Source organism: Cebus imitator, unplaced genomic scaffold, assembly GCF_001604975.1.
Source record: "Cebus imitator isolate Cc_AM_T3 unplaced genomic scaffold, Cebus_imitator-1.0 Scaffold190, whole genome shotgun sequence".
Lineage (NCBI taxonomy): Eukaryota > Metazoa > Chordata > Mammalia > Primates > Cebidae > Cebus > Cebus imitator.
The window spans coordinates 1,293,695-1,304,414 of NW_016107505.1; the positions used below are offsets into that span (position 1 = coordinate 1,293,695).

At 49.2% G+C, this 10,720-nt stretch overlaps 1 protein-coding gene across 1 annotated transcript; it reads right to left on the minus strand.

The window, feature by feature from the left end:
• Positions 1-2,007: 2,007 nt before the first annotated feature.
• On the minus strand, positions 2,008-5,284 carry ZSCAN5B (zinc finger and SCAN domain containing 5B). The gene is made up of 4 exons (XM_017546636.2): positions 4,901-5,284; positions 4,083-4,286; positions 3,063-3,213; positions 2,008-2,801 (listed from the first exon to the last, which is right to left on the minus strand). Exons 1-4 carry the CDS (start codon positions 5,282-5,284, stop codon positions 2,008-2,010), a joined length of 1,533 nt encoding a protein of 510 aa, XP_017402125.2.
• Between the last annotated feature and the right edge of the window lie 5,436 nt (positions 5,285-10,720).

Consider the following 10,720-nt stretch of genomic DNA (forward strand, 5'->3'; position numbering starts at 1 on the left):
CAATACTTCATGTCAGCTTTTATTTTTCTCTTTAGGATAGTGTCTTGCTGTCACCAGGCTAGAGTGCAGTGACACGATCATGGCTCACCGCAGCCTCAACTTCCTGGGCTCAAGCAATCCTCCCACCTCAGCCTCCCCAGCAGCTTGGACTACAGGCGTACCACCACACCCAGCTAATGATTTTTGAGATAGAGTCTTTCTCTGTCACCCAGGCTGGAAGGCAATAGCGTTATCTTGGCTCACTGTAACCTCCGCTTCTGGGGTTCAAGCAATGCTCCTGCCTCAGCCATGTGCCACCATGCCTGGCTAATTTTGTATTTTTAGCAGAGATGGGTTTCACCATGTTGGCCAGGCTGGTCTCAAACTCCTGACCTCTAGTGATCATCCTGCCTCGGCAACCCATGGTGCTGGGATTACAGGCGTGAGCTCCTGTGTCCGGCTCATGGTCATTTTCTCAGCCACATTTTGGCTTCGCTTTCTTGAAGGCCTCAGGGGCACCTGATCGAGGCAAGTGCCACCCTACCACCTCGGTCCACCACACATACGCTCATTACTCTGAGGGGTCATGGTGGGCTGAATCACATGTCACAGGGTCACAAAACATTATTGTGTATTATATAGCCTATTACATACCCAGGCTATACACCGCAGGGCCTGTGGCTCCTGGGCTACACACCTGCACAGCAGGCCACTGGAACACGGCACTAAGTATTTGCTCATCTAAACACAGAAAAGGCACAGTAAGAATCGGCTGTAGCAGCTCTGCCCGTGAGAATCCTGAGGCTGTCTCTCCTTCAGCAGCCGTCTGGAGCTCTGCCTGGCTGTGTGGTAGGCTACACCACCTGGAAGGCGGGAGACCTCTGAAAGGGCTGCTACATGCCCATGCGTGGGTGGGTGGGTCGGTCGTCAGGAAATGATCCCGTTGTAACAAGGGCACCACTCTGGTGGGGATATCGATAGTGGGGAGCCGTGTGTGTGCAGGGAAGGGGATCTACAGGAATACTCTGTACTTTCCACTGAATTGTGTTGTGAACCTAAAACTGCTCTAAAAAATAAAGTTGGCCGGGCGCGGTGGCTCAAGCCTGTAATCCCAGCACTTTGGGAGGCCGAGGCGGGTGGATCACGAGGTCAAGAGATCGAGACCATCCTGGTCAACATGGTGAAACCCCATCTCTACTAAAAATACAAAAAATTAGCTGGGCATGGTGGCGCGTGCCTGTAATCCCAGCTACTCAGGAGGCTGAGGCAGGAGAATTGCCTGAACCCAGGAGGCGGAGGTTGCGGTGAGCCAGGATCGCGCCATTGCACTCCAGCCTGGGTAACGAGAGCGAAACTCCGTCCCAAAAAATAAATAAATAAATAAATAAAGTTGGCTGGGTGCGGTGGCTCATGCCTGTCATCCCAGCATTTTGGGAGGCCAAGGTGGGTGGATCACGAGGTGAGGAGATTGAGACCATCCTGTCCAACGTGGTGAAACCCCATCTCTCTCTACTAAAAATACAAAAATTAGCTGCGCATGGTGGCTTGCGCCTGTAGTCCCAACTCCTTAGGAGGCTAAGGCAGGAAAATCACCTGAATCCAGGAGGCAGAGGTTGCAGTGAGCCAAGATCACACCACTGCACTCCAGACCCTGTCTCTACTAAAAATAGAAACATGTTTCTTTGTTTTTTTTTGAGATGGGGTCTCACTATGTTGCCCAGGATGGACTTAAACTCCTGGACTCAAGCAATTCTCCTGCCTCTCAGCCTCCCCACTAGCTGGGATTACAGTTGCATGCCACTGTGCTCAGTTTCTTATCGTAAGATACTGGAAAATGATGAGACCTGTGCTCATTGGAAGAGAAACAGCAACAGACACTAAAATAAATCTATGAGAAAGCAATAGGCATCATCAAACAGAAAACAAAACGCACAGGGAAGGATACATACATATTTACTCAAACATCCTGGGAACACCTATCAAGTGCTTTATGCGTCCTGTGCCATCCCATAACATGCAGAAAAGTCATCATTCACCCTCTCCTGGGGTGGAGGCTGAGGATCCCTCTCTGGAATCACTGGGAAGTGGTTTCTGATGTGTTTTCAGGTGACGTTTGAATGTTCCCAACTGACGGAAGACGTTTCCACACGTGGGACACTTGTAGGGTTTCTCCCCAGAGTGGGTGCGCAGGTGAACGTTCAGGTTCCCCTTGTGGCTGAAGACCTTGCCGCAGTATTTGCATTTGAACGGCTTCTCCCCCGTGTGCAACCTCATGTGACCTTGCAAGGTGGACTCGTGGGCGAACCTCTTGTTGCAGACGTCACACATGTAGGGCTTCTCGCCAGTGTGGATTCGCCGGTGAACCCGGAGGTCTGAGGCCTGCAAGAAGCGCTTCCCACACTCACATTCAAAGGGTCTCTCTCCTGTGTGTGATCTCTTGTGGAGCTTTAGCTGGGAGAAATACTTAAATGCTTTACTGCACTCGTCACACACAAAGGGCGGCAGTGCCACGGCTTCTTGGCCATCGGGGTGACTGCCTGCATCTGCAGGGCCTGGGGAATGAACTGGATTCATCCCAGCTGGTCCCGGGGAGTCTCTGTTGCCCACAGGTGTGGCTCCTCCTTGAGGCTCTTCTTGGGAAATGGAGGTGGCGTCTGGTTTGGTTCTTTTGGGACCTCTTGGATTCAGAGAGTCTCCTCTGTCCTCACTGTGAGTCAAGGCTTCTGTCTCCACTGTGCAGGCAGAAGCTGTGTCAGCATCCACATTCTCCACAGGGGCTCTCTTTCGGGGTTCCTTCCCATCCTTTGCTCTCACTGGAGCACCTGGAAGAAGAGAGTCCACACAATGGTTAATAAAACTCATTTTCAATATGCCAAACTCATCGCAACCAAACACTGAAGTTGGCTGAGAACTTCCCCTCCACCTCAAGCCTAAGACATGGGACCACACGCCTCTGGAGAGTGGGGGATGGAGAGGCTTTGGCAGCTGAGCACCAACTCCCCCAGGAGATGATAATGCTGGCCCCAGTCCCCACCCCAGAAGAGAGGGGCTAACTCCCTGTGGATCCAAGTCTCCATACTCACTGGGACCCTGTGAAAGCTGCGGCTCTGGGGATGTGAGTCCTGGGTTCTCTTTGCCGTTTTCCTTCAGATGCTTCTCCAGGTTCTGCTTGGGTCTCCGAACCTTTGGGTCACCTTTCATGACAACAGTCTTTTGTAGCAGGAAGTCCTCTCCCTGACAATGAAAAACCAAGAGAATGACTGCTGGGTCTACACTGGTGGAAGCACAAACATCTCCGTCCCTTCCTGATTGGATGCACCAACTTTTCTAATGACACAGGGTGGAAACATGTGCAGACTTCCTCTGGGCCACCCCATCACCCCAAGTCAACATCACCACCTCATTTCTGAGTCTGTCCCTAATGCGTACCCTCCATATTCTAAATCAGCCCCTGTGCCTGGTGGTTTTCACTCTGTTTCTCTGAGCCTATTTCTCCCAGCCATGCCACCGTCTCCCAGCCCCTGATGCTGGAAGGAGCCCCTGACCTCGACCTAGGTGGCACCACTGGCATAGGGGCTGCATCACATCACCCTCCTGGTGGGGACGCTCCTGTGCAGTGCAGAGACCCCGCCTCCACCCTCCAGATGCTGTGAACACCACACCACCCCCTACAATGACACAAAAACATCTCCACACATGGCAACTGGGTCCTGAAAGGCAAAATCACCCCAGTTGAGAAACACTCCTCAAATTAAGAAATTGACAATCTGCAGAAACCAATTCCTTGCTGAATTATTACGTGAAATGACTGAGGAAACTGGCCATGGGAAAGGGACCTTCAGTTCATTCATCTGTGCCAACTGCCTCCCTCATTTCACTGGCACCATTTCTTAGCCCCTAACCTAAATGCTAAAAGTTTTCATGGAAAAGTAGACGAGGCTTCACTCTCTGTGATGGCCCAGCAATGTCTGGGGATGTACCATATTCATGGAGAATGGCTCTAATTTTCTCCTGTGTCAAATCTCTCAATCAGTCCAGCAGCCACACGATTTCTTCCTGCTCCTTCTCCCACCTCTGCCCAGACACCAGGGCCTCACACTCACCTGCCCGCTGGACAGTGCAGGGACCTTGGGCAGGGTCTGCACCTCTTGGCTCGCCTGGCCTTCCCCCAGGTGCATGTCGTTCACAGAGGAGGCCCGCTGGCTGGACACATCTCTCAGATCATTCCTGAAGCTGGCGGGGGCTTCAGCCATCTCAGCCTCTGAGTCCAGCATAAGATATTCCTTGCCAAGCAAGTTAACCACAGACTGTAGAGAAAAAAGACAATCAGACACACCGTGAGAACCTGAAAGCAACTCTCACATTCCCTGGGTCCTGCCATCATGCTCACACTTTACTGTAATTAATGTTCAAAATCTTCCCAATGCACAGTCAGCTCTGTAGACACAGCAGTCCTGTCTGAATTTTTTTTCTCTAGAGAAGTATATAAATATGGGTCCTTTAAATGAAAGGGTCTCTAAACCAAAGAGAAGAAAAGGAGGAATATTCTGGGTGAATCCAGCTCCATTTGCCAATGGGAGCTCACCTTGTGTTGGAACTTAGGGGCTCCTGTGGGGACCTGGAGAGAGATGCCTGGATCTCTGATGCCAACCACTTCCCTGCCTCAGGTGGGGACTTCTGGATCCCCCTTCAGTTCACTCTAATGCCTCCTTCCCTACGTTCCATCAGGCGGAATATTTCACCAATGTCTTTCTTTCATGTTGGCCTCACACAGGGTGTGGGTGCCTGTATCCCCTATGCCTGTCCATCTCCTAGACCAGGGATTTGCAACATTGGCTATGCTGATATTTGAGACTGGATAATTCTTTTGGTCCCCATCCCGGCTCCCCTTCCCTGCACCAACCACGAGGGTCCTACTCACCCATTTCTTGGGTCTTCTGTTGTTCCGTAGCAGGTCCTCCAGCTCTTTGCAGCTCCGCACACCGTTCACCTTGACTAAGACCTGGAGCTCCTGGGGCATGGAGATCAGGAACTGCTCCATCACTAGCATGTCCAGGATCTGCTGTTTGGTGTGGAGGTCGGGCCTCAGCCACAGATGGCACAGCTCAGTGAGTTTCCTCAGAGCCTGGATGGGGTCCAACTGCTCTGGGCAGTTGAACATCCTGAAGTTCATGTGCCAAGTCTCAGGGTCTCCGTAGTCACTTCTAAGTTGAGTTCCTGGGGATGCCACGGACTGTGGCAGCTGTAACCCAGGGCTGTTTCGGGGTTCTCCCTGACGCCATGGGAGTCTGCAATTTGCAGCCATATCTAGTGGAGAATTTTTCAATCAGTCTCTGAGCAAGCTCTTTCAGTAACTAGCATCTAATTGAGACCTGTCTACACAGGCCACCTGGTTTTTCTCGGTAATGGATTCACTGTTTGTTCAGAAGTCTGCGGAAGGAAAGCATAAGCCCAATTAGTTTAAGTCTCTACTCCACCCACCCCACCCTTCCAAACCCCTCATCCCAATCCTGGATCCCTCTTCCCCTCTAGCATTGGACTCAGCACCATGGAAATCAATCCACACTGTTATTCTTCCAGTGTCTTTACTGGACTGCATGTTCTGGGGTAAATCTGAAACCTCCCCTTGCTTCTGACCTCTAGGGGATTATTGTGCAGAGCAGGAGCTGGTTTTCCTTTCAGTGGGAACAACATTGTCCTTGACTGTAAATCAAATCAGATATGTTTGTGAAGCTCCTAAAACCTGATGCAATGATAATGTCAGTTCTGGCTGGGCCCGGTGGCTGTAATCTCAGCACTTTGGGAGGCTGAGGTAGGTGGATCACGAGGTTAGGAGCTCAAGACCAGCCTGGTCAAGATTGTGAAACCCAGTCTCTACTAAAAATACAAAAAATTGGCTGGGTGGGTGGCAGGTGCCTGTAATCCCAGCTGCTCAGGAGACTGAGGGAGAGAATTGCTCGAACCCGCGAGGTGGAGGTTGCAGTGAGCCAAGCACTACTGTACTCTAGCCTGGGTGACAGAGCAAGACTCTGTCTCAATAAATAAATAAACTCTTTATGTTTTCCCATTAAAAGACGTTAAGGCAACCCTTACTCATAATTACGCAAAAAGGTAAAGAAAAAAATTAATAGTTACAACCTATGATTGTTGCCAACACATTCTTCTTTTTCTCTCTCTCTCTTTTTTTTTTTTTTTTTTAAAGATGGGGTTTCACCATATTGGTCAGGCTGCTCTCGAACTCCTGACTTCAGGTGATCCGCCCACCTCAGCCTCCCAAAGTGCAGGGATTACAGGCGTGAGCCACTGCGCCCGGCTTCCCAACACATTTTTCTTGTTAACCCCAGGATATGTATTTGCGGCAGGGAAAAGGGGGCAATATAAAATCCTAGGAGAATTAAGCTCCTGCACAGATATCCGGTTATTTTGGTAAAATACACATTCATAACATTCATCACTTTTACTAAGAAAATGCACTATTTTGTACAACCATCGCCACTTTCTAATTCCGGAATTATCTCCTTACCCCAAACCGGAATCCTATCCCCATCAGTAATAACTCCCTGCCCCACCCACCGCAGCCCCTGGCAATCAATAATCTGCTTTCTGCCTCTGCGAGTTTCTTAATTCCTTATCTCATTCCGCAAAAAGGATTAAAGTCTTATGTAATTTTCAGGAAGTGGGATCATGCCATAGAAAGCTTTTTTTTTTTTTTTTTTTGAGAAACAGTCTTGCTCTGTCACCCAGGCTGGAGGGAAATTCGCGGCCATGGTTCCCTCAGCCTCAACCTTCTGGGCTCAAGTGATTCTCCCACCTCAGCCTCCCCAAGTAGCTGGGACTACAGGTGCGACACCACGCCTGGCTAATTTTTATAGGTTATTTTTGTAATAGAGACGGGATTTCCTTACATTGCTCAGGCTGGTCTCAAATTCTGGGCTCAAGTGATTCAATTGTTTGGCCTCCCAAAGTGCTAGGATTACAGGCGTGATTGCATTGCAGCCACCAAGAGGTTTTTATTTTTTATTTTAATTATTTTATTTATGTATGTTTTTTGAGATGGAGTTTCGCTCTGTTGCCCAGGCTGGAGTGCAGCGGTGCAATCTCGGCTCATCTGTTTTGGGGTTCATGTGGCTCTCCTTCAGCCTCCAGCGTAGCTGGGATTACAGATGTGCGCTACTATGCCCAGCTAATTTTGGTGTTTTTAGTAGAGATGGGGTTTCGCCATGTTGGCCAGGCTGGTCTCAAACTACTGACCTCAAGTGATCCCCATGCCTCAGCCTCCCAAAGTGCTGGGATGACAGGTGTGAGCCACCCTCCCGGCCATTAAAACATTTTTTAAAATAAAAGAAATAACAAAAATTACATTAAGGCTGGGCATGGTGGCTCACGCCTGTCATCCCAGCACTTTGGGAGGCCGAGGTGGGTGGATCACAAGGTCAGGAGTTCAAGACCAGCCTGCCCAACATGGTGAAACCGTGTCTCTACTAAAAATACAAAAATTCGCCTGGTGCGGTGGTGTGTGCCTGTGGCCCCAGCTGCTAGGGAGGCTGAGGAAGAAGAATCACTTGAACCCGGGAGGCGGAGGTTGCAGTGAACTGAGACCATTAAATAGTTCTACTGTACAGCATGGTGACTACAGTTCACAGCAATATATTGTATTGTATTGGAAGTTGCTCCTGGCTTGAACCCAGGAGGCAGACGCTACAGTGAGCCGAGATTGTGCCACTACACTCCAGCCTGGGCAACAGAGCAAGACTCGGCCCCCCCCCCCAAAAAAAAAAAAACCACAAAAATCGGCTGGGCGTGGTGGCTCACGCCTGTAATCCCAGCACTTTGGAGGCCAAGGCCGGCGGATCACCTGAGGTCGGGAGTTTAAGACCAGCCTGACCAACATGGTGAAACCCTGTCTTTAAAAAAAACAAAACAAAAAAAACATTACATAGGTCTACTATACAGCATGGTGACTGTAGTTCACAGCAATGTATTGTATACTTGGAAATTGCTAAGGGAGTCGATTGGAGGTATTCTCATGACCAAAATCTGGTAAGACTGTACCGTGAAATATGTACTGTGAGGTAGAGCCTATGAGAGTTTGCTCAATTTAGCCATTGCACAAGGCACACCTATTACACATGATGCTGTACACCACACACATACACGATTAAACATATGTATTTCTCAATTTGAAAGTAAATTAGGCCTGGTATGGTGGCTCACCCGTCACCTCAGCACTCCCGGAGGTGAAGGCGGCAGAACTGCGTGAGCCCAGCAGTGAACCATGATTGTGCCCCTGTGCTCCAGCCTGGGAGACACATCCAGGCTTCTCATTTTGTTTATCTATTTTTTATTAAGTAAATCAATACTTTGCGATTCTCCTGCCTCAGCCTCCCAAGTAGCTGGGATTACAGGCGCCTAACACCACACCCAGCTAATTTTTGTATTTTTAGTAGAGATGGGGTTTCACCATGTTGGCCAGGCTGGTCACAAACTCCTGACCTTGTGCCTTGTGATCCAACCACCTCGGCCTCCCAAAGTGCTGGGATTACAGGCGTGAGCCACCGTGCCTAGCTGTAAATCAATATATTTTTAAAAAGCATACAGATATAAGGGAGAAAACGCAGCCTGAAATTCTCGGAATTAAAGAGGTTTTCCTGCCCGGTTCCCTAAGTGCCCCTGTTCAGGAGGTGGAGACTGAGGCGGGCAGATTGCTTGAGTCCAGGAGTTCGAGACCAGCCTGGGCAAAGTAGTGAGACCACGTCTCTACAATAAATAAAAAATGCAGTCGGGCAGCGTGGTGTGTGTTCCTGCAGCCCCAGCTAGCGGGAGGCCGAGGCCGGCCGATGGCTTGAGCCTGCGAGTTCCAGACCAGCCTGGGCAATGAGCGAGACCCCAACGCCAAAAAATAAAATAAAAACCTAACCATGATGGGAAAGTTAATATTTCTTTTCTTTCCCCCCCTTTTTTTTTTCTTCTTTGAGACGCAGTCTCCCCTCTGTCGTCCAGGCTCGAGTGCAGCAGCGAGCTCAGTTCACTGCAACCTCCGCTTCCTGGGTTCCAGCGCTTCTCCTGCCTCCGCCTCCCACACTGCTGGGATTACAGGCGTGTGCCACCACGCTTGGCTGACTTTTTGTATTTTTAGAATAGAGACAGGGTTTCACCATGTTAGCCAGGATAGTCTCGAACCCCTGACCTCGTGATCCTCCCGCCTCGGCCTCCAACAGCGCTGGGATTACACGCGTGAGCCACCGCACCCGGCAGGCCGAGAGAGTATTATTCCTATTTTACAGAAACGTTACATAACGAGTCAGAGGTAATAATGGGGTGCAAAGGACACCCGCTGCCTTCACAAGGTCTCCGAGCAAATGCATGAGAAAGTAAACCCACATCTTTCTGAAAACAACCCCTCCCCCGCACGCCAGCTCCTAAACCCCATAGGCATCCTCACTGGTCACTCACCTCCTTCCTGGCTGCCGCCTCCGACCTCCTCGCGTGTGGAATGCGCTCTCCACCTGGCCGGGAGCTGAACTGCTCTATTTATAGAGAACCAGAGGGGCTCCAGGCCTCTTTTCTGGTTCCCTGTGCCGCCCCATGATTGGTTTAGGGCCATAGAATCCATTTTAGGTTATTGGCGTTGATTGCATTTCCCAATGAAACCCCACCCACAGGAAATTAAAGTATTAAACATACCTACTGTGCAAATAACATTGGTCGTCCGGCTCCACAGAGTTATGCGTCATATTTCTGAAGTATTTGGAGGCCTCAGAAAATACAGATCCGTAAGTTTTAGCCACTTTGGGTCCCCTCATGCCACAGACAGTAATATCGTAACAAGTAAAATATGTGTTAAGAGCTGGTTGACTTAGCTGATAAAAACGAAATGGTTAAAAAAAAGAAGAAAAAAAGGAGAGAAAAAAATCAAAATAGAGTTGGTTGATTAATATCAAACCAGTGATTTAATCTCATTTGAGCAAAGCTTTCACATGTGAATTCCAAGATATTGAAAATAGTGCACATTCATTGATATGTAATGAATATTTGTGATCATTTTTTACCTTTTTTTAATCTTGCAATTCACATGTGAAAGCTTTGGTTGAACTAGATGAAATCACTGGTTTGATATCAGCCAACCTACCCTTACATAAAGACAGTGGGAACCAGGGAAAGGCACATGGTCCCCACTCTGCATTCACTCCAGGACGGTGGGAGGCTGGTTTGTACATCCACTGAGGGTCCCACAGGGTTCCCTAGTTCTCAACCTCCTCAGTTAGGGCTTTCAAGCACAAAAGGCCTTAATGGTGGGTGTGAATTTTACTGTGTGGATCATGGGGTTAATGTGGAATGATAATCAAGTGCTAGGTAGGATTAGCTTATAATTTGGGAAGTTCACACCATCAGTTGGATGGCACTAATCCGTTCAAACAGTGACTCAAATCACTTTAAATTCAGAGTAAACATTTCATCTAACCTTTAAAATAAATTGAAGGGCTGTTGGTTTTACACTGATTCTGGTTTGAATCCCCTTGAAAAATCTTTTGAGATGGTAGTCCCACTCCGTCACCCAGGCCGGAGTGCAATGGCACGACCTTGACTCACTGCAACCTCCGCCTCCCAGGTTCAAGCGATTCTTCTGCCTCAGCCTCCGGAGTAGCTGGGATTACAGGCACGTGCCACCACACCCAGCTAATTTTTGTATTTTTAGTAGAGATGGGGTTTCACCATGTTGGCCAGGTTGGTCTTGAACTCC